The sequence below is a fragment of the Bombyx mori genome, chromosome 12, assembly GCF_030269925.1.
Source record: "Bombyx mori chromosome 12, ASM3026992v2".
NCBI lineage: Eukaryota > Metazoa > Arthropoda > Insecta > Lepidoptera > Bombycidae > Bombyx > Bombyx mori.
The window spans coordinates 2,413,696-2,436,675 of NC_085118.1; the positions used below are offsets into that span (position 1 = coordinate 2,413,696).

Genomic DNA, 22,980 nt, shown 5'->3' on the forward strand with positions numbered 1-22,980 from the left:
TTTATTCCCGCGACTACAGAAAGTATGGATGCGGCACTGACCTGTAAGTGTCTTGTCCGATGTAAGGTTTGATTTCGGACGAAGCGCCCGCGTTGATTCGCATCGCGGCCACGGCGCTCCTGTTCGGTCGCCCGTGGTCCGTCGCGACGATCGCCAGCTCCACATCCTTCTGGCTCCGAGGCAGGGCGCTGTAGTTCACGTAGACGGCCCCCGTGTTCCCGTCGACGTAGTACCCCTCCGTCGAGCGAAGCAACGAGTATGTCACTCGGCTATTGTCGCCGCTGTCCCTGTCTTTAGCGCTAACGGAGCCGATTTCCAAGACGCCTGTGCCTTCTGAAAAAAAGCACACATCGGTACACCTTATTAATTGTTTTTATTGACAACTGCAAGGGTTTTCAAAGATTCGAATTATACCTATAAATCATTAATGAAGGTAGGTGTCTGGTAATTTTTTATGTTTTGAAGTGAAACTTCTAATGCGTCTTCCAAAAAGGTTGCGTTAAACGTTTAACGCTAATCGAACCAGTAGTTCCTGAGATTAGCGCGTTCAAATAAACAAACTCTTCAGCTTTATAATATTAGTATAGATTAGTATAAATAAACATAGTATTCCCTATTACAAGAGCAATCTGATTTAAGGATGAAAAATGAAGAAAACCACAACACTACACATCGAAAAACATCGAAAATAAGTAAGAAGTTTCACTTCATTCACGAGAACCAAGTTGCACGTGCCTGGTTTTTTTTTGGTATGATTCAATTAATTTAAAAAATAAAAGCTTTATTATACTGTTCGTGATTTAACTTAATTTCGAGAGCAAAAAGAAAGTAGGTAGCGTTAGAAAAAAAGAAACATACCCGGCAAGATTTTGTTGTATGAAACATCGTCGAAAACGGGAGCATTGTCATTGATGTCGCTCACTTTGATCGTGAGGGTGGTTTTGGCGACGTGCTCGCTATCCGAAGCGGCGATGTTGAGTTCGTAAACGTTGTCAGCTTCGAAATCGAGAGCCCTATTCAGCACAACCTTCCCGCTGTATCGATCGATTGAAAATTTGTTGTCTCCTTGTATTATAGAGTATTTTAGGGCTGGATACGTATCGACATCATTAGCGGTGACCGATGTCAGGACCGTTCCGATTTCCGTTCCTGCAGAATAAAAAAAAAACGGAAATTTAAACTTTCGCGATACACTTGCACGCTCACCGCTTTCAACGTCTCGCAAACTAAAGGAAGAAAAAAATTAAAACGAAAGCGAAGCATCGCTTCGTTTCGTACAATGCTATAAAACAAAAACAAAAGACCCAATGAACCGTTTGGGGAGAGCACCGCTAAAATATGCTCTCTCATGAAAAAAAAAAATGCAATACCGTCCAATAAATATTGATCCTAAAAGAGTCCCTTTTGTTTAATCTCAATGTCGAAATCGAAAAGTCGCAACGTGAAGCCGGTCGCGAATTCAAGAATACAAATTATGTAAAATGCCTCCGCTTTCTTTGTGAGACACTTTTTTTTTGTTTTGATTATTATTTCTTGTTCTACCAATTTATTTCAAAAGCCTATATAGACCGGTCAGAGGCAATTTAAATCCGAAAACGGGAAATACAAACAGACGACAAATAAATGAAATTAAAGCACCCCACGCTTTTCTTTACAATAAAATCATTTTTTCTTACACTATTTTTAATTCAAATTTAATAATAATCAATTTTTATTTTTTAGTTGGATTTTCTATAAAAGCGTATATTGTTAGCTTTTTTAAACTATTACTTATTTTTTCATTTTTTAGTTGAATTTCAATTTTTTTATATTTTTTTAAAATATTGAATTGTCATCGGTCCTTAATAAATATATCAAATATCGAGTTAATCCGACGTTTTGAATGGGGTCAAAATCATTTTCAAAGATTCCGTTACAAACATACATACGTCTGAAGCTAATAAAAGCGTATTATAAAAAGACTCACCTTCCGAGACGGTAATGACGTCGGGCGGTGGAAACGTCGGCTGGTTGTCATTGACGTCCACGACATTGATCCGCAGCGTCGCCGTGCCCGTCATCTGCGGGTCGCCTTCGTCTGTAGCGATCACTGTCAGCTTGTACGACTCGCGGATCTCCCTGTCGAGTACGATGTTCGTCTTCACCGAACCAGAGAAGGCCGGTTCGATGATGAACGCGTTATCGTGGTTTCCGTCGACGATGTGGTAAAGGATCCTCGCGTTCGCCCCGTGATCAGCATCCTTGGCGGATAATTGCAGAACAAATTCGCCTTTAGCATTCCCTTCGAGTACATTCGCGATGTATTGTTGCTGCGTGAATCTAGGCGCGTGATCGTTTTCGTCTTTAAGATTGACCACGACGTCGCAATATCCGTACAGACTGGGCGATCCCTCGGTGCGAGCTACGATAACCAATTTCCTTGAAGGCCCTGGATGTGATTCGTAGTCTAATTTCGCAGAGTTGTTCACTCTTATCACTCCGGTGTTCGAATCTATCACAAAGGCGTATTGATCGTTTCCGTTGCCTATTTCGTAAATGATTCGTTGGCGTCGACCGTCACTCCTTATTGCTGTAACTTGGATGACTTCTTTGCCGTATGGCAAATTCTCTGGAACGGTCACGTTGTATGTGGAGTTTTGGAAGTTCAATGAAAGCGTGTTATCTGAAAAATCTCCAACTCTCAACTCTATTAGGCCTGTTGAACTCTGTGGGGGATTTCCCTTGTCTTTTGCCATAATTTTAAGGTGAACCAGTTTCCCGTTTTCACTGGCTAGGCTTTGCGTGGCCGTTAGCACGCCTGTGGTTGGATTGATACGAAATTTATTATTAAAATTGTCAATCAACTCGTATAGAATTTCCGCGTTAATTCCTATGTCTTTGTCGGTTGCAGAAACGCGCAGTAAGCTCTGTCCCGGTGGGGTCAGGGACGCCACTTGTTCCTTGAAGGGGTACTTGGTAAATATAGGTTTGTGATCGTTGACATCGGTTATTGTTACTTCGACTGAAACCCTTTGGGAGCGTGTTATATATCGACCCTGATCAGTTGCTACTGCTTCGAAGTGGTATACATTTGTTTTCTCCCGATCAAAGGTTCTGAAAAGAAAATTACAATTAAATTCAACAGTTAAATCATTAGCATGAGTAATTTTGTTAAGAACTCGTCTTTTTATTCAATCAATGTATTTTGAAAACTCACCCAGTCGTAAAAATAATTCCGGTTCTGTTGTCGATTCTGAATAGTCCTTGACTCTCATTCGCCAAAGAATAAACGATGCGCTTATTGAAACCTAAGTCAGCGTCCGTTGCTCTCACTTTAATCACTGAAGTTTCGATCATTGCGTTCTCCGGTATGGCGGCTGAATAGTGTCCGGTATCAAATACAGGGTCATTGTCGTTTTGATCTTCTACCACGACAGTAATATTGCAAGACCCTTGCAGCGCCACAGGCGATCCATGGTCGAAAGCCGTGATTGTGAGGAGATATTTACTTTGAGTCTCACGATCTAACGTCTTGGCGGTCAATTTTCCTGTAGTGGCGTCAATGAAGAATTTGTTGCCATGGTTACCAGATGTAACGCTGTAAGTTATTATACCGTTCGCTCCAATATCTTTATCTGTGGCCGTAACAGTGTGTATGACTTCCGGTTCGTTGTTCTCTGGTACAGCTAGAGGGTAACAAGAGCCTATTTTAAAAGTCGGCGGATTGTCGTTTACGTCCATAATACTGATAGTCACTGTTGCGACGTCGAAGTTCGTCGTGGATTGGTAAGCACTGGAATCAGTGACGTAAACTGGAAAAATGTATTTGTCTCGTTCTTCTCGATCGATCTTTGTCTTCACGGTTATGGTTCCTATGCGATCATCGATTGTGAATTTGTCATCAGCCACGCCATAGGGAATCGTGTACGTTAAGTTACCTGAAATAATATAGTTGATTAGTTTCAAATTTATCTTAATTAGTAAGGACATATTATTGGAGTTGATAGATATAGAAACTCCTTATAAAAAAAAACATATACTTAGACAGCAGTGACAATAGGTGTATTGAATAAGTGAAAAAAATGTCTGTTGGTTCGTGAAGTAAAACAAAATAACAAAACTGTGATTTCGATATAAAATTCTAAAACATCCAGGTAATTAATTCTAATTTATAAAAGTGTGTTTGTATATTACTTCGTAACTGCCTGCACTCTGCGATTTAAAGATTGGACTCTGCTACCAAGAACTTTAAATTATATCACATTTAATCAATTATATACTTACTCGCTGAGCCTCTCGAAGATTTAGCCATCAAACGAGTAACGAAACTGCCGGGTCTTATGTCCTCGCTGATGTTCGCGCGATAAGTCAATTCTGTAAACCTCGGCGGTACGTTAGTCGACTCTTGCAGGTTCAGTTTTAACGTCATATGACTTTGTCTCGGGAACGGAACTCCGTGGTCCGTTGCCGTTAGATTTAGTTTGTAGAGGCCGTGCCGGATCTTTGAAGTGTCCGAAGAATATTTATTTGAGACAGTCAATCTTCCCGAGTCGTTATCCAAAGAGAAATACGCATGTTCATTACCGCTTGATATGTAGTAAGATATTTTGCCGTTGTCCCCGTGGTCTGCATCTATAGCTAAAGCCTGGTAAAGGGTGCCGGGCAATGTGTTTAGCGACAGAACAACATTAGTCGTTGAGACAAAAGTAGGCGTATTATCGTTAGCGTCAGTTATTGATACATGTACTGTAACTAAGGTTGATAGTCTTTCGGAAATCTTTTCGGCTAAATCTGTGGCTTCTACGATTATCCAATATTCTTTCAAGACTTCATAATCTAAGCTTGACGTAAGAGTAAGAGAGCCTGTCAGTGGATCGAGATTGAAAGCGCTTTTGTTATTTGGCAGAGAATGCACAATACGAAAATTCATTTCGCCATTCGGACCTGCATCGTCATCTTTTGCGGTAAAATTGTACACGATGCTACCAACGGGGGTGATTTCTGAAATTTCGACATGAATAGGATCTTGTGGCCATTTCGGTGCATTGTCATTGACGTCAACGATTTCGATCCTGACAGTTACAGCGCTGCTCTGAGGATTGTTTGTCGCGGACGTATCTAGAGCTCTCACTTCGAGTCTGTATTCATCTTGTATCTCTCTGTCTAGTTGTCTCGCGACAACTAGCGATCCGGTTCTTCGATCAATCTCAAAAGTACCGGGTGCATAATCGCTAGTGATTGGCATAAGCAGGTAAGAGATTTGTTTTTCGTCATTGCTAATGACATTGTCTTGTATGTCACTATCACAGCAGGCGACTAAACCAACCACGTGACCAATTTCAGAATCCTCTTTGACCTAAAAAAATTAGAAATCATTCCATAATTTTTCCCAATAATCCTATTTTTGCTTTTAATATTATCAACGAAATATTAACTTTGGAACTTACTTTAAATGATAAACTGGAACTCGTGAAAGTTGGTCTGTTGTCATTCAAATCCAGCACCTCGACTTTGAGTTGTCTTATGGTTTTCTTCGGGGGATTCCCACCATCTGTGGCTGCTACTGTCAACCGGTAGATCGATCTTTCCTCGTGATCGAGAACTGCAAGCGAAAGAAATGGTATAAGCGAATTTGAACTAATTTTACCCTCGTACTGTTTTTTTCTGAAAATACTGTACCTGTGCTAGTTCTAATGACTCCCGTGCTAGGATCAATGACAAAAACACCATATCCATCCATGTCTCTCTCGTTCAGGATGGAATAAGTGATTGAGGAATTCACGCCGTTATCTCTATCAATAGCCTTCACTCTTGCGACTTCCGCGCCTGGCTGCTGCTCTTCTCTTACGCTGACCACGTCTTCTCTGGGATCAATGATCTCAGGCGAATTATCATTGACATCAGTGATCTTAATGTAAACAGGCACTCTACTTGATCTCGGCAAAGTGCCTTGATCTCTTGCTTCAGCAAACAGAGAATATGCAGATTTTAGTTCTCGATCTAAAACTTCTTTCGTGGTTATAACACCTAAAACAAATTTAATAATCAAAATATGTGACACAGATGAGTTAAGCGGCATTAATTAGAACCCACAGAAACAGTTACGAGATTGCCACTATTTTGAGATAAAATGTCTCAATCTTATTTGAAACTCCAAACGTAAGGTACGGTAGTACTATGTGTTTGGGCTTGGAATACACTCACCCATAGGAACTATGCAAATGAGTTTATTGTAATAGGGTATTGTAAATAAAAACTTAGAGGTCTGTTGCATACGCGACAATGATTCTTCACAGTGATAGTCGTATGACGTTAGGATATGTTAGATTCATAATTATCTTAGACCGTAACATTAAATTTAGTCTTACTGTGAATAGTGATAAAAACTATTCACAATTGATCAACACAAGAATTCAACAACGCAAAAACGCTCCAAGATAATCCAACCATTTAGATAAATAATTTAAACTAGTTTTTTTTTCGAATAACCAAAAACTTTATATGGGAAAAATGTCACTGCCAATAATGAGTATACAAATACTTTCGAAGGATTCCTCTGTAATAAGTCTGTTCGGTTTCTTGTTGTTTAAAAATAAAATCCAACCATTCTACACTGTTTCATTCTTAATGTCATTTGTGGCCGTGTCACCATTTTTCTTGATCACTATAATGTGTTTTTTTTTTCTTTCATTTATTTCAACAACAAGTATTATTGCAATTTATAGGCACAGCTCTTCGTCTCAGATTCCAACAACGTTTTATAACACGTATAATTCATTTGAGTGCGCTTGCGAAATAAAATGCAATCCGTCATAACAACGGGTCGCGATCGACCCTCGCGTCCTACACTTACATTGGTAACATATGAGCTTTAAATGCCCGACGACAGTATCTGTTGCTGGTACGCTGGTCTCGTAATAAAACATGTGAGAGAATAGCGCGGCTCCTACATAGTAATATATTAATAATAGTTAATGGCGGGGTCGGGACGCGAGCGAGCACGGCGACGCTTATAACTCGAAATCGACGCACATAAATTCGTTGTTCGCTGTCTCCCGTTGCGGAAATCTCGTTCCGCCGGTGGCGTGACCTTTTTGTTAAAAATGGCCTTAAATTTTGATTAATAATTACATCGTTTTTTTTTTTTGTTTTATTCTATTATTATAAATGATAACTATTTAATCTTTCGTTTTGGCGTTAGGTATTTCGCGAAAAAATACTGTTGTGATCAACAAAAAAAAATCTTCTACATCGCTGAACTTTAAAAAGCTTAATAAAACAAAAGCGCGCTCGAGTAACTTTATACTGTGTGACACAAAGAATCCCCAAGGGTCGAAGTGTCGGTCGATTCGTACGTTGAGTCCCTCGTGTACAAAAAAAAAAGCTTTAAAAGCATAGAAATTATATACAAGTTCAAAGCCACCGCCGAATAAAACCGAACGCTACACGATGCTCATAAAAGTCAATCGGTTTTTGCAACCGAAAAAAATTGCATAAGCATCTGTGCAAATCTGGATCCGGATCAACTGGGGCCACGGGCGAGCCTCGTCGCGAATGATTTACGAATTCGGTCCCGACACCGAAGGGTACGCAGAACGGAAGCCTCGCTAACTAGCTCGTGTGGTGTTGATCTCAGATAAACCGAATTGAGATGAAACGATTCACCATTCATCAGTCAGTTATCGGCACGATAACGAAATGCCAAACATGCCTTTTTACGAACACCCATATCGAGAAGTAAAAACTCACGTTTACAGATCAGAATCGATGCAGATTGCACATGATTGTAAATGCCATTGTTACTTATAATGCTGATTTGCGGCCCATTAGTGTCGCTTAGATGGATGGACGAGCTCACAGCCCACCTGGTGTTAAATGTTTACTGGAGCAGCAGGATACATCTACAGCGTAAATGCGCCACCCATCTTGAGATATAAGTTCTAAGGTCTCCGTATAGTTACAACGGCTACCCCACCCTTCAAACCGAAATGCATTATTGCTTCACGGCAGAAATAGACGGGTTGGTGGTACCTACCCGTGCGGACTCACAAGAGGTCCTACCACGAGTAATGCACGATATAAGTAAATAATACAGATTCGTGAATACAATCATAAATATCACCAAATTACTTAACTAACGCCATACGTTTGGTACATTTCAAAACAAAAACTCCTAATACGCTATCCGATTTCGTTTATCTTTCAAAATATTTATAATAGTATAAAAACTGACAGATGTGACACAGACATTCATGGGAAGGCTCAGAGCAAACACGGTATCGGATCTGCTCCCTATACCCTTAAATTGTGCAGGTATTAAAATGGTCTTGTTTGCTTTAAATGTTTGCATAGTCGCCGAGTCTTAAGGCACTACATACTTTGGGTTTTAGCTTTCAAAAGGGCCGGCAAGCTAAACAAAGCGAGTGCATGGTGGCCAGAATTATTTCCTTACTTGACCAAACAGTTCAATATTACGGTAAAATCAGTTTGTTTTCAAATTTATGTGAACGTAGTAATGACGTTGTCTGACTGACTGTGTTTGCTTATGCGATATAAAAAAAAAAACAATTACTCCCAATGGATATTCTCTGGTGGTCCTTTCAATAAATAAGCATATTATTATCGATGGTAACATCAAAATTACATTATAAGGTATGGCAATGCCAAACTATACTGATTATAGTTTCATTCGGATATTAATAGATATACGCTAATATTCATCTACTGGTCGTAATGAGATTACAATCATCGACACTATAAGATTTAGATTCGTTATTATATAAAGATAGATATTTTTAAAGGTAAAAAAACAACAACAAAAATAGTTACTGTTTGACGAAAAGCTATTGAACTCTTCTGTTTTTCACTATTTACCTATAGATAAGGAAGAAAAAAAACGTAAAACTCACCAGTAGTAGGGTTAACGTTGAAACTCGTATTCGATGGGAACAAACTATACTTGACAACTGCATTATCACCCAAATCAGAATCGACGGCCGATATTTTCCCAACAAAAGCTCCAGCTCTAGAATTCTCTTCGACTTGGAACTCGTAAGCGTTTTTTGTGAACACCGGGTCATTGTCATTCGCATCGATCACATTAACAACTAAATTAGCGGTTGTCGACAGTGGCGGTAAGCCATTATCTGTTGCTGTTAGAAGCATTTTATGTTTAGCCTTGGTTTCTCTGTCCAGTGGCTTAGCTAGATACACCCAGCCAGTGGAAGGTTGTACTTTGAAAAACTCTTCATTAGTATTATTATTTTCTGATAAGATGCGGTATGTTATCCGTGCATTATTACCTGTGTCTTTATCTATCGCTTGAACTTCTAATATCTGTGGATAGAATAAAATTGGTGATATATCCTTCGTTAATTGGATTCATATTTAAAATAAATAAATGCGTCACTGTCAAGTACATGTCTGAAATTTCATTCATTTAACTTATCATGGATCTTAGATTTAAAATTAAAATTGAAATTGTTTTTACGTGAAGAAGTATCTATTCGAGTAATACCAAACTGAGTTGAATTCAATTTATTTTAACCACCTTTAAAAAGAGGTTATCTTATGTTTTTTATCTATCGATTTCAGATTGGTTGATTTTAATTTTTTACGTTTACATTCTTTTCACATAAAACCCACCTTCGCATTGACTGTTTCCGATTCCAATATATTAGCCGTATAAGCCTCATGTTCGAAGACAGGTGTGTTGTCATTAACATCCTGGACATCAACCACTAATGTCAAATTGGAAGCGAGGGGAGGAGATCCTCCATCCTTTGCTAGAATCACCAGATTATGACGAACAAGGTTCTCGTAATCCAATGGCCTGTGGAATATTGTATTTATGTAATAGACAAATATTACCATGCTTCGTACTAATGAAACGATATCAGATTTGATCCTAAATTACATTCAGTACATTCAATCATCCAAATTCACAAGAGATCCAAAATTATTATTTCTCGATCCGATACGGATTGTCTACTTAAAATATAGGTAAATCTAAAACTATGCTTAAGTCATTTACCTGAATTTTTTTAAATATTTTACCATTTACGCCTTTAAAGTTGGAAACTATTTTTGGATCAAAATTATCTGATATTTTTTCCAAAATTTTAAATAGCTGTTTGAATATAGCTGTTATTTCACTGACCTTAGTAGTGTCACCAAGCCGTTCTGTGAATTAACAGCAAAGGTGTTTGAAGGTCCACTAGCAGATATCAGCTGATATCCGATGAGTCCGTTCTTGCCATCGTCGGCATCAGTAGCCCTTGCTGAGTACACCACTGAACCCACCGCTGCTGATTCGGCTACTGAAACCCTGACCGTTGACGTACCGAAATCCGGTGTGTTGTCGTTCACGTCTTCTAGAGTGATTTGTACCTGATAGAAGAGTTTGTTGATGAGGCGACAAATTCACAGAAAAATTTATGGTAAAAATATCGTAGTCGTTATGACTATATTAAATCACATTAGTGTTAGCAACGATCATTTTGGATTTTTAGTAAAGTTATTATTAAATGAAAAAATATTAATGAAGTAGGTCACGAAAAAAAAGACGTTGAAAAAGTTAATACAGTTTGACTTAAATCCTGCCTAAATGTGAAACTTTCAAATTTCTTCAATGTAACGTTTATATAGTAATTTTTTAAATTTTTTTCATTGCTTTGATGGGTGGACGAGCTCACAGCTCACCTGGTGTTAAGTGGTTATTGGAGCGCATAGGCATCTACAAGGTAAACGCGCCGTCCGCCTTGAGATATAAGTTCTAAGGTCTCAGTATAGTTACAACGGCTGGCTTCAAACTGAAACGCATTATTGCTTCACGGCAGAAATAGGCGGTGTGGTGGTACCTATTCGTGCGGACTCACAAGAGGTCCTAACACCAGTAAAAATGTATTGTTAGGTACATAAGGTCATATTACCATCAATGTATAAACGTGTGGGCGGGCAGTCACAGTGGAGCGTGGCCAGCATTTTGTCAATAAAATAGGTGAGTCTTCTGCCAGTTAGTACGATAGATTTATCGAAAACGTTAAATTTAAACATTGGTTTCAAATACCTAATTTAACATTCCATTCAATAAATAACCCACCTGTGTCTGATCAAAATTAGCGGGGTTCCCAGTTGATGCTTTCACGTTCAGTTGATACGAGGGTCTGGTCTCCCGATCCAGGATTTTCACAGTCCTTATAGCGCCTGTCATCGGTTCTACGGTGAAAGCTCTGTCGATATCTCCAGATATTATGCTGTATCGAACCGGCTGTGATCCTGTAAATAAATACAAAAAAAATACTATAAATAAGGAATGTCTTCATTTGTTTGATGCTTTTGTCATTGGCTTTCATTTTGTAGACAGAAGCCCGCCTTGTGCTCAGCAATTGATATTGAAAGATAAGCTCGAATAAGTCTCAAGCTTCGGATTAATGACTCCCTTATCCTACAATCGGTGGTCTCCAAGCTATCGAAGTGGTACAAATAGGCAATATAGAACATTTAAAATAATTAGTTTAATTTAATAAACTTACATTGGTACATATAAATAAAGAAAATGGTTTACATATAAACTTACGTAGCAGCGTATACCAAAAAATAACACAGAAAATTTCTAAGCATCTACCTATCTTAAGAAAAATTAATAAGGTTGTATGTAAAAAGTACTCTTCTATATTGAAATACGATAGCTTTTACCGTATCTACTAGGAAGCGATGTAAGCAAACGCATCATCTAAGCAAAGATAAAAGTGAGTCATTTAATAAAGTGCTTTCGTAACAAAAGCCTGACCTTATCTAGAATCCCATCATTTCTGATAAGATCGTAGAAAACAATAACCGCTTCTTGCAACGCTTCTGTGGTTTCACTTTAAGATAGAAACGCGTTAGGTTTTAATAGGCCGGTTAAATATTAGGAATTTCATTATTTTAATACAATATTAATTAAGTTTTTGTTTTTTATTGCTTAGATTGGTGGACGAGCTCACAACCCACCTGTGATGTCAAGTGGTTACTGGAGCCCATGGATATCTACGACGTAAATGCGCCACCCACCTTGAGATATAAGTTCTAAGATCTCAGTATAGGTACAACGGCTGCCCCACCCTTCAAACCGAAACGCATTACTGCTTCACGGCAGAAATAGGCAGGGCGGTGGTACCTACCCGCGCGGACTCACAAGAGGTCCTACCACCAGTAATTACGCAAATTATAATTTTGGCGGGCTTCACTTTTATAACACGATGTTATTCCTTCACCGTGGAAGTCAATCGTGAACATGACTGTGTTGAGTACGTAATTCATTAGAAAAATTGGTACCCGCCTGGGATTCGAACACAGGTGCATCGCTCAACACGAATGCACCGGACGTCTTATCTCTTAGGCCACGATGACTTCAAACCCGATTTTACACGCGCTTCGAATATTTATTGCCATAGTCTCAATAACTGGCTAATTGCCCACATGGTGTATGATGATGATGTTCTACTAACGATCTGATTTTGAATTTCCAATTACAGCTGTTTTAACAGAAGAAGTTTCGCGTTCTTAATCGTCAAGATATCGAAGGCTTACAACATAAATGTCGCTATCAAGTTTGATAAGATTTCTTTGTGGTTTTGAACTATCTTCAATTTGGCAATAATTTACTGAACCATTTATAATTTTGATTCGATTTGAATAAAACTCAAGGTTGATTTGTTAAATAACGAAGGATAAACAGAATAATTTAGCCTTTAAGTTGAACTAGAGGTCCCGCAGTAGTCGAAATTCTACTATAATTAATTGGAATTGTAAATTTGTACACTATTATGATTGTATTTTATACTTCTATAATCACAAATTTCGCAAAGACTACACTATAAAAAATATTAATAAAGACAAACAATATTTAATCAATTCTCAGTTTGACCACAGACGTCAGGAACAAAAGTTTGACAGTAAATAGTATGCATGCGTGTGTGCGTCAAATCCATGGTATGTAGTGTGTGTAATGTTTTCTTTATTGATTTAATGTAACTTTTATGCATTATTTAAAAAAAAAATTAGCATTGTGCACTCCTTCTCTATATTCTCTATAAGTGTGAAAAATTTCATACTCATCCGTTCGCGCAATTTTCGTAAAAAGGGATACAAAGTTTTTGCTTCACGTATTAATATATAGATTATAGATGGTAAAGTGTGAATCCCTTTATCTAATTATATGATCTTACTCAAAAAGTCGATATAACAGTCTTGGTTCTCATTGAAACATTGTAGTGAAACTTAAATCTCCTAAATCACATTGAGTAGTTGTTCGAACATATAATGTTCGTCTCAATTTACCTAGTTTAGACTTATGTGAGCAAAATAGGCTACGCTATTTATGGCTATCAGAAAAAAATATGTATCCGTGTCGCTTTCCAGTTTTTTGTTTCATTTTTATGTGGTTTCGCTTTCTGGATCTTTATATGCAACATAAAAAAGTAAAACATGTTTGCTTCGATATCATGCTTCATGTGTTTTCACAGAATACATGCCTTTGAAATTCGATTCAATGCTAATAAGTAATTCCAAAATTTTAAATCAAATGCGATGTGAATCTTTTAATAAACTACTTTTCTTCTTCTATAGCTAGTGAAAAAGTGAAAAAAATAATTCTTTGGAGTGCAAACGGGTAAGTTTCATAATCATGGCTATTTTCGTCTAAAGCAGACATGGGGTTTCTGTTTGAAGGTTGGATCAGTCACTGTACATTTTCACTGCACAGATGGGTAAACGATCTCACTATCCACCTGATAACCATTGCATTACAAGAATCCATAGACATTACAACGTGAATACCATTAACTTTTTTTTTACATGAACCTGAAATCTTAATAAAATAGCATTGAAATGTTTACCTTGTGTGAAGTGAGCCAGAATAGGCTACGCATCCAGAAAAAAATGAAATGTAGACTATACTGAGTAAGGAAATAGAGCTTGGGTTATGTTGGAGAGACCTTATTTTTCCATTATGTTCTTTCCGATTATCTCAGATAGCTAGGATATTGAGAAGAGGATTAAAAAAATTCGCCTGAATAACAAAATTAAGTACCAAATTCAACTGTAAAATAACTTTTAAATATTAAATTGTTAACTAATCATGTAGACTAAAAGAAATCCCAATTATCGCTGTCACTGAACTGCAATAAAAAACAGTCAAAGAACAAAACGGAGTTCTGATAGACACAACAATAGACAGTTAGGCTAACTCTGTAGTAATTTAATCTCTGGATAATTAACGACAGATGCCTGAGATGAAGGCGTTCTAGATTCGCTTTTGAATAGTAATTAATGCGATGGAATTGGCATTAAACGTACACCACCGTTAGCTTGAGACTGAACCAGTCTCACTCTACCAACGAATGTAGGTTTTTGTATAGAATATTCCTAGATTTGATTGCAGCGCTGTATTAATTACATTATAACAGGATATTGGTAATTCCTATGAATCATCTATTCAATACGATAATATCTGTCGATAGCGATTCCTTTTCAAATGTTTTTAAATACGTAAACTTAAGACAATACAGAGACCTGACACTGACATAAATTTCGGTGTTAAAGTGATCATTCTATGCAAATAACCTTATTTATGGAAGGGCGATCCGGAGAGTTAAGGAAACTCCAAATTTGGGGGCTACCAATAATTCAAAACGAACAAAAGCATCTAGCCGCGTCAGATTCAGTGCATTCAGCCGAAAATAACGCGAATCGCCGTCCGAATAAAGACGAGAGACAAAAGAATAAAGCGAGGGGACGCGGCAGCGGCGAAAGGGGAAGGACCCAGGACCAGTTACAAGACAAAGACTGCCGGGCATGTCCACGAATACGGTTGTATATCAATCTCGCGTCAACGGCTGCCCGAAAGGACGGCCCCGAAAAAACGACGTTCGTAAAAAGTGCACATCCAAAAAAATTTCGACAATGAAGGCCCTTAAATTGTTGTGAGAACTGCCAATTAAAAATTGATAGATACAAAGCCTTCTCTGTATCGTTTCTGGAGGAAAATTTTCACGGACAATTTGCGGTGGGAATTCATGCACTACGATGAACAGTTTCATTTAATATTCATTATTAAACTCTTTATTAATAATTAGCTTTAATGTTTCATCAAATACAAAATCAACGTTGAAAAATGCTTTAACCGTAATAAAAGATCAGAGCGCATGGAAACATTAAAATTTTAAATCCCAAAAATTCAAGAAGCACAGCAATAATATTACGGCCAATTTAAATTTTCATAAATAGCCGTATAATCCCGTTTCAATGTTGCATCGTACATCTTGCACACGGAGCCTTTCATTAAATTACAAGCTTATACATCGACAGATTAAAGGGTTTTTGCAATAAAGTTGAGATGTCGGGGCAGGTCGTTTTGGGAGCGGGTGTGCGGACAATTCATTAGGGTATGCGAAGTTGTAGTCACGCGGTGTGCTGTATCGATGTTAGGGTGACCATTCCAGGGTTCAATAATTTTCAGACAACAGGCAGTTTTTTAAATGTGCCTTAAAATGACAGGCTGTGTTCCGTGCTTGAATTTCACATCGCGTAATCTCGGATTGGAAGTGTTCCAAAATTAAATAATTCTACTAGCAAGCCATACTAGCGGTATTTGTTAAGTCTGTGAAGAAAAACTTCAATAAATTTATACTAATTACTTTTATTCGCGACTTTTTATTTGGACATTCGCTAACGATACGATATAGTTCTCCAGATTCAGAAGACATTCACATATTCACATATATGAGTCAATATCATATTGACAACTATTGATAACTTAATATTTTTCTGGCTCGAGATTTTTGTAAAAACAATTCATAATTGAAATTTGGTTTACCATGGTTACATTAAAATAAATAATTTATCCTAATACTAAAAAGGTATGCAATTTTAAATAAAATATTGTCCTTCGTTGGATGTCACATAAAGAAATAATATACAATTTTAAATTCTCTTTTGAAAGATATTCGAAAAAAAAAAACCAGTACTGGCTTAAATAAAAAATATTGATGTTTTATTAGCTTTTGTTACTACTACGCCTTTATTAGGTTGTGCTGTATCTATATATAAATGTAGCGGTATTATCATCATCAGACAATATCTCTCCACTGATGGATGTAGGCCTCTCCCATAGGCCGCCACAATCTAACGTAACGGTATCTTTCAACGTATTTTTCAACAATTTAAAGACTTGAAATCTTGAAAATTTGCTCACGTATCAATGACTGATAATAATACAACAATTTTGTTTGTAACTTTCATTTAAGATTCTGAATTCTATATCCAAGATAAAAAATATATTTTAGTATAATTTCTTGTTTAATTAGCTATTACAGTTGATAGTGCATAAGAGGTAAAACTTTTCCAGGTATTTTTACTGGTGGTAGCACCTCTTGTGAGTCCGCACGGGTAGGTACCACCACCCTGCCTATTTCTTCCGTGTAGCAGTAATGCGTTTCGGTTTGAAGGGTGGGGCAGCCGTTGTAACTATAGTGAGACCTTAGAACTTATATCTCAAGGTGTGTGGCGCATTAACGTTGTAGATGTCTATGGGTTCCAGTAACCATTTAATACCTGGTTGGCTGTGAGCTCGTCCACACATCTAGGCAATAAAAAAATAAATATTTTAAATTACAAAAGTTTTAGTTTTCTTGTTTGGTATGGGCACCTCGACTGCCCCCTTTCGAATTACAAAATAAATTTGCATGTCGCCCTTCTAAATTGAAATCATTAATGGCGTACTGATTATCTTACTCACGAGAACTGAAAATGCGACTCAATTAAGTGTTGTAAGGATCTCCCCCTATGTGAAACGTTCGCGATTTCAGATTTAATTTAATGAATTAATTTATCTAATACAGGTTTTAGATTATCTCGAAGCCGTTTTGAATAACACGGCCAGATAGCCCGTTTAAAGATATTCCTATTGTTTAATTGCACCTTATAAGATTTCTCCGGTTGCTGTGGGTATACACACATTTGAATTTTTGTCGGACTTTTTCTTTGCATTGGCATCTTAAGTGATTTGTGGGATTAAATTTATTTAAATAAAGATTATAGTAAATAGGGAATTGCAATAATATAACAGTTCATAATGTTAAAGTTTTTTGACGGCCGATCCTAGCAAGAATATACGGATTCTCTTAGTAAGAGTCCTGATTCAGCAGATCTTGATACATAACAACAGTATTGCGCGGCAAGCTAGGGTTGGCAATAGCTCCAGCTTGTACTGACGTCACGGTGCTAACTAATTGGAATGTTAAGGGTTTAGCCAACCCTACTAGAAAGGGAGAATCTTCCATGAATGTTTCTCGTTTACTGACGCTCCAGAAGTTTATATAGAGAATTGAATATGCCCGTTTTCATTTCCACTATTTACTTGATTTACAATATTTACTTGATTTTTTATTAAAATTCTTCCATATGCTTAAAATTTATAATGTTAAAAATACTATACAATTAATGCGAAAAAAATGTATATGTATATGGAACATATACAAGAGACTAATAATGTGTTTAAATGCTTACGCCGCGCCGTCGAGGTAAGGGAATTCTATGTCAAGATTTTAAAGGAGAATAATTAACAATCCTTCACAGTTTTAGTTACGAAACTGGCTACGTGTAAAAAGTTCAGTAATACATTACCACAGAGGAGTCCCTATTAAAAAATGAGACTAAAAACATTACACGGCGGCAAAAAAATGTCGCCGCTTTGAGGTTCGTTGAACTGTCGGGAATTGTTCGGGAGCGCTCGGCGGCAAGCGACCGTCGAATTTCAACGGATTCGAATTTCAAATTTTTCAGACAGAATACGCGGTTGGCTATTTAAATTCAAAATGGCGGAATATATTATGGGGATTTTTAAATAGGAAGGCGGTAAAATGATAACGCGTGCTAGATCAAGGGTATTTATTCGTCCTGGTGTCCTTATTAAAATTATGCAAACATTAACTGCACATCTCATTCGTAATATCCGAATATTTTTAAACGAACCTTTTGAATAAAAATGACTCGTCATGGCAACATCGGAAGGAACAGCATCGTGATATAAAATCAAACCCGCAAAATTATAATTTGCATAATTACTATTCGTAGGACGTCTTGTGAGTCCGCACGAGTAGGTACCACCACCCTGCCTATTTCTGCCGTGAAGCAGTAATGCGTTTCAGTTTTAAGGGTGGGGCAGCAGTAATAACTATACCTTAGAATTCGTATCTCAAGGTGAGTGGCGGCATTTACCTTGTAGATATCTATGAGCTCCGGTAACCACTTAACACCGGGTGGGCTGTGAGCTCGTCCATCCATATATGCAATAAATAAAAATTAAAAAATAACCACTCCACGCAATAAAAATATATTCCACATTCCAAATTGTTTGATGATTCTATATTAAACATAAGTAAAAGGAATCACTTAACCACGTTAGTATGTCGCAATAAAACGTTTTTTTTTTATTGCCTTTGTAGGCAAACGAGTGTACGGCCCACCTGATGGTAAGTGGTCACCGTCGCCCATGGACTTCAGCAATGCCAGGAGCAGAGCCAAGCCGCTGCCTACTAAATTGCCTGCCTAGTAAATTGACTAGACTAGAAAAGAGACCGCGTTATAATCTCATTAATGAAAAGCTCAAAGAAAAAAGTCCTTAGTATCCTTTTACCGGTATAAATTGTAATATTTTTAATTAATGAATGATTATTATCTAAAGGCGAGTCGCTCATAAATCTTGGGGGGGCGTACTTATATACGCTGATCATAAATGTTGTGAACCTCTTTCTAATTAAAGCCATAGTCCATTGTGCGTGGTCCAATTAATAGGAGAACGAGGTGGTCTAAGTTTTATTTGTAACAGTTCCACCGATTTCTTTTTATTGTTTAGATGGGCGGATGAGTTCACAGCCCACCTGGTGCTAAGTGGTCATTGGAGCCCATAGACATCTACAACGTAAATGCGCCGCCAACCCTGAGATATAAGTTCTAAGGTCTCAGGTATAGCTACAACGGCTGCCCTACCCTTCAAACCGAAACGCATTACTGCTTCACGTAAGAAATAGGCACAGTGGTGGTACCTACCTACTTAAATATCTTAATATAAATACTAGCATGTAGAAAAATTATAATTCGACATTTCTTATTTAAAGGCGCTCGACATTTTGACTTCTTTGGTTTTCTTTTCAATAGAAGGTGGTAGGAATCCTTAATCCTCGTGAGCAAATGTTAAGTACGTTTAAAAAAGCTCATCTGTCGTAGTATTAGGACGAAAAATTAGAAATTTTAATCATAAAACTCGCTCCAAGCTCATAACTCGAACCACGTGTGTATCATACAATGTGATTATGTATTTTTTTTATTCGATATCTCTTCTCAATCTACATTTGATTTGCAATACATTATAAACGTACGGTAACAATTGTATTAAGACTAATTACTTTAAAATTTATTTTCAACGCGATCATATTCACGTAATTTATTTGTATTCTTTCGCTTTAATAAATAAACCAACCACAAAATATAATATATGGTCGGTTTGTCTGTTAATTCGAATTACATTGTATTCTTGTAGTATGTGTGAGTGCTGCGTTGATTTTACTGTTTACAAAAACGAAGAAAGCCGTCGACAGACTTCTATGACTTTACACCTTGTGTGTCTGTGTGAACGCAGATATTAGCAAACTGAGTTACTCGCCGGATCTTCTCAGTGGGTCGCGATTTAGATCACGTGATAGATTCTACGAAGCACTGCTCTTGCTAGGACTAGTGTTCGCAAATTATATCAGGTTGAGCCCGTGAGCTCACCTATGCGTCCGGGCGTAGCTAGCATCAGTAGCAGTCAGCACTAATAGCATCTTTGGCTACCAGCGTAAAAGTAGGGAAAAAAAGCAGATATTCGCGAGATACAGAAAACTAGATGTACCAAAACATAATAATTAACAAAAACAAATTTGTCAACCCTGTTAAACAAACAACAAACAAACCTCTCTAAAATCGGCCATCTGAAATATCTAAACAATATTATATATTTTCCGTTCAGAGTTCGGTATCCGACAATGGAAAAGTCATAGAGTGCAGTTCTCATAGACAAGTGGCCGCGTAATGTAACGGTACTATACTATGCAATTCAGTGATTTACAGCACTGAGACACGGTACAGAATAAACGTGGGGCCGAGGACGCGTCTTGCACCGTAGTGTAGCGCGTTGATAATGCTTCGTTCGCGAGAACCCGTCGCTTGCGACGAAGGGCTCGGCGAGTAAATTTACTCACAGACAAAAGCCAACTGAGTTCCTCGCCTGATCTTTTTTTTATTGCTTAGATGGGTGGACGAGCTCACAGCCCACCTGGTGTTAAGTGGTTACTGGAGCCCGTAGATCTACAACGTAAATGCGCTACCCACCTTGAGATATAAGCTCTAAGATCTCAGTATAGTTACAACGGCTGTCCTACCCTTCAGACCGAAACGCATTACTGCTTCACGGCAGAAACAGGCAGGGCGGTGGTACCTACCCGCGCGGACTCACAAGAGGTCCTACCACCAGTAATTACGCAAATTATAATTACAATCTTCTCAGTAGGTCGCGTTTCCGATCCGGTGGTAGATTCTGCGAAGCACTGCTCCTGCTAGGGTTAGTTTTAGCAATGTTGTCAGATTGGAGTCCTTGAGCTCACCTACTTGTTAGGTTACGCTGACATAACCTCTCAAGGCTATGAGCTTAGGCACGAAAAAAAAAACGCACCAAAACAGCTTAGTTTAATAAACGTTTTCAAATTAACCTTATTCGGTTTTTTTTTAAGAAATTACCACGAGCAATTGCTTTTTAGGACATTAAAATATATGTGTTGTACCGCTATAATTACGTTAAGAATAAAAACTTTTTTAAAGATCAAAAAAAAAAAGAAGAAAGAAAAAAGAAACATGATTGTTACGTATCGGAAATGGCGAGCTTGGTTCAAATTAAACACACGTTCATTAGAAATTGATTGCTGGTGGTGAACTGCAAGCCCTCAGGGTACTACTGTCCTACTACTGTCCTGACTATTTTGTTATCAAGGAATAGTGTAGTTTGGCTTAAAGTGTGGCACAGCCTTTAAACAGCCTACTATTAAATTATTAACTAATATGTTAACAATTCGGTTTTGCTGTATAAAACTAAATTTTTATTATGCAATTATGATGACCTGTTTATTTAGGTGAACCTTAGCTATGCGAGTCAAGTTAATAACGTCAAATACATTCAAATAAACACTTGTCTTCAAAATAGGCGTTTAAACTATATAATATATCGCTATTATAAGCTACTAGCCGTAATCGTCTGCTTCGCTGAGCATTTAAAATTAACATTATTATTTACTGTCATTATTATTCGGGAGTTCAACACTCATATAAATATTAGCTTATTCATTAAGTACATGTATTCTCTACATGGATACCATGTTTCAAGTCAATCGGATGCATGGTTCTGTAGTTATAACGGAACATCCGTAAAAACCACTGTAGATTTATATATTAGTATAGATATAAAGACATGATTTTTCTTTTGAGAAAATCACTCGCGAATGCGTCCCGTGGCTCCGTTACACCACAGTGTGATGATGACCGTAAGGAACGCAAGCCTGAATAAATATTATTTAAACGCACCGCGTCGCCAGCGACTCGAGATACCGGGCGTGTTTTACGGACTCTAACTTACAATACCGATTGATTTATCAACTGTGTACGAATGAAATCTGATTATTATAAAACTTATTATAATTTGTAATATATATTTTTGTCTAAAAAAATGTTCACTCTTAAGACTTTATTACCGTGATTTCTGTCGAAAGTTTTATAGGGTGGAATTTAAAAAATACAATTTCCCTTACCATCAAATGTTATTGTAATCAATGTGCCTTCGATATCTGGAAACTATTCGCAGCTCTGCTTATTTAAGTGATCGTATACATTAAATTCTGACAGCAAGTCGAATAGACCCAGACTTTCCCCTTATTCTAAAATGGACGTGGTTAGTAGTAGGTATACTAAAATAGATAACATTAGAAGTTAATGAAAATTACTCTTCTGTAATAATGCTAGTAGACTACATACTTTTATATATTATAATAATAAATTTGATTATAAATTTATATTATTTATAAAATATAAATTTACGAATAAATTAAGTCGTAAAGGGAAATTCATATTTGTAGGTTCCCCTCATAAAGTTGTGATATTAATTATTTCTTTACAGATTTTTTTGAATAGATCTGCTCACGACACCCCAGATCAATAGTCATGATTATCATTTACCCTGCCTGCTACTGGCATAATATATTATTATAATACATCTTTCAAACCTCGTTTGACGGAAGATGTCTGGTAATTGATTGTTATATATTCGCATTGGTTTCAAATGATAGACCATAACAGACATTACGAATATAAGTTTTACAAGGAATAAATTATTAATTAATTAATTTCACACATATTCCTACTAAATTTACAATTAAAAAAATCCCATACGAACTTTTCCGGTTATATCTACGATCGAAGAATAAATCCCGATACACAAGTTAAATATCAAAACGAATTTTGCATAATCAATTAGTTTCCGAAGAAAGATCCTATCTTCTGAAATCTAAAAACTATAAATTGACGAAGCCGATCTACACGAATACGTTTAATGTTAATTATTGATTGAACGTGCTTATAAATATTTGTTTAGGAATGTGCGTTCGTTCCCGGCTTTGTACCGAATAGTTTCATCATATGTTTTATATTAAATTTCATTTGTATATTCCACCGGCCGTTACGTAACGGTGTGATGGATGACTGCGACGTAGTTGTACGGGAAGTTTCACTAAATTTTCAAAGCCATATTTTTTAATACACTTAACAGAAATGTAATATTAGCTTACGTTATTTTGGAGAGAATTACGAGATATGTATAAATTTATTTTTGGTTTAGTTCACTGAATAATACAGGTGTATTTATTTAGTATATGTTTC

The 22,980-nt window shown here is 37.1% G+C and overlaps 1 protein-coding gene across 2 annotated transcripts in view; it reads right to left on the minus strand.

The window, feature by feature from the left end:
- The window catches only part of LOC101746256 (protein dachsous), a 316,611-nt gene that overhangs the window by 3,806 nt on the left and 289,825 nt on the right, over positions 1 to 22,980 (minus strand). For both annotated transcript variants that reach the window (XM_021350126.3, XM_062671354.1), the window contains 11 exons: positions 11,081 to 11,256; positions 10,139 to 10,368; positions 9,625 to 9,811; positions 8,889 to 9,315; positions 5,659 to 6,006; positions 5,427 to 5,581; positions 4,264 to 5,335; positions 3,197 to 3,917; positions 1,967 to 3,093; positions 859 to 1,149; positions 42 to 333 (listed from right to left, as the gene is read on the minus strand). In XM_021350126.3, coding sequence (XP_021205801.2) covers positions 42 to 333; positions 859 to 1,149; positions 1,967 to 3,093; positions 3,197 to 3,917; positions 4,264 to 5,335; positions 5,427 to 5,581; positions 5,659 to 6,006; positions 8,889 to 9,315; positions 9,625 to 9,811; positions 10,139 to 10,368; positions 11,081 to 11,256 — 5,026 coding nt within the window. The remainder of the gene's footprint in view (positions 1 to 41; positions 334 to 858; positions 1,150 to 1,966; positions 3,094 to 3,196; positions 3,918 to 4,263; positions 5,336 to 5,426; positions 5,582 to 5,658; positions 6,007 to 8,888; positions 9,316 to 9,624; positions 9,812 to 10,138; positions 10,369 to 11,080; positions 11,257 to 22,980) is intronic.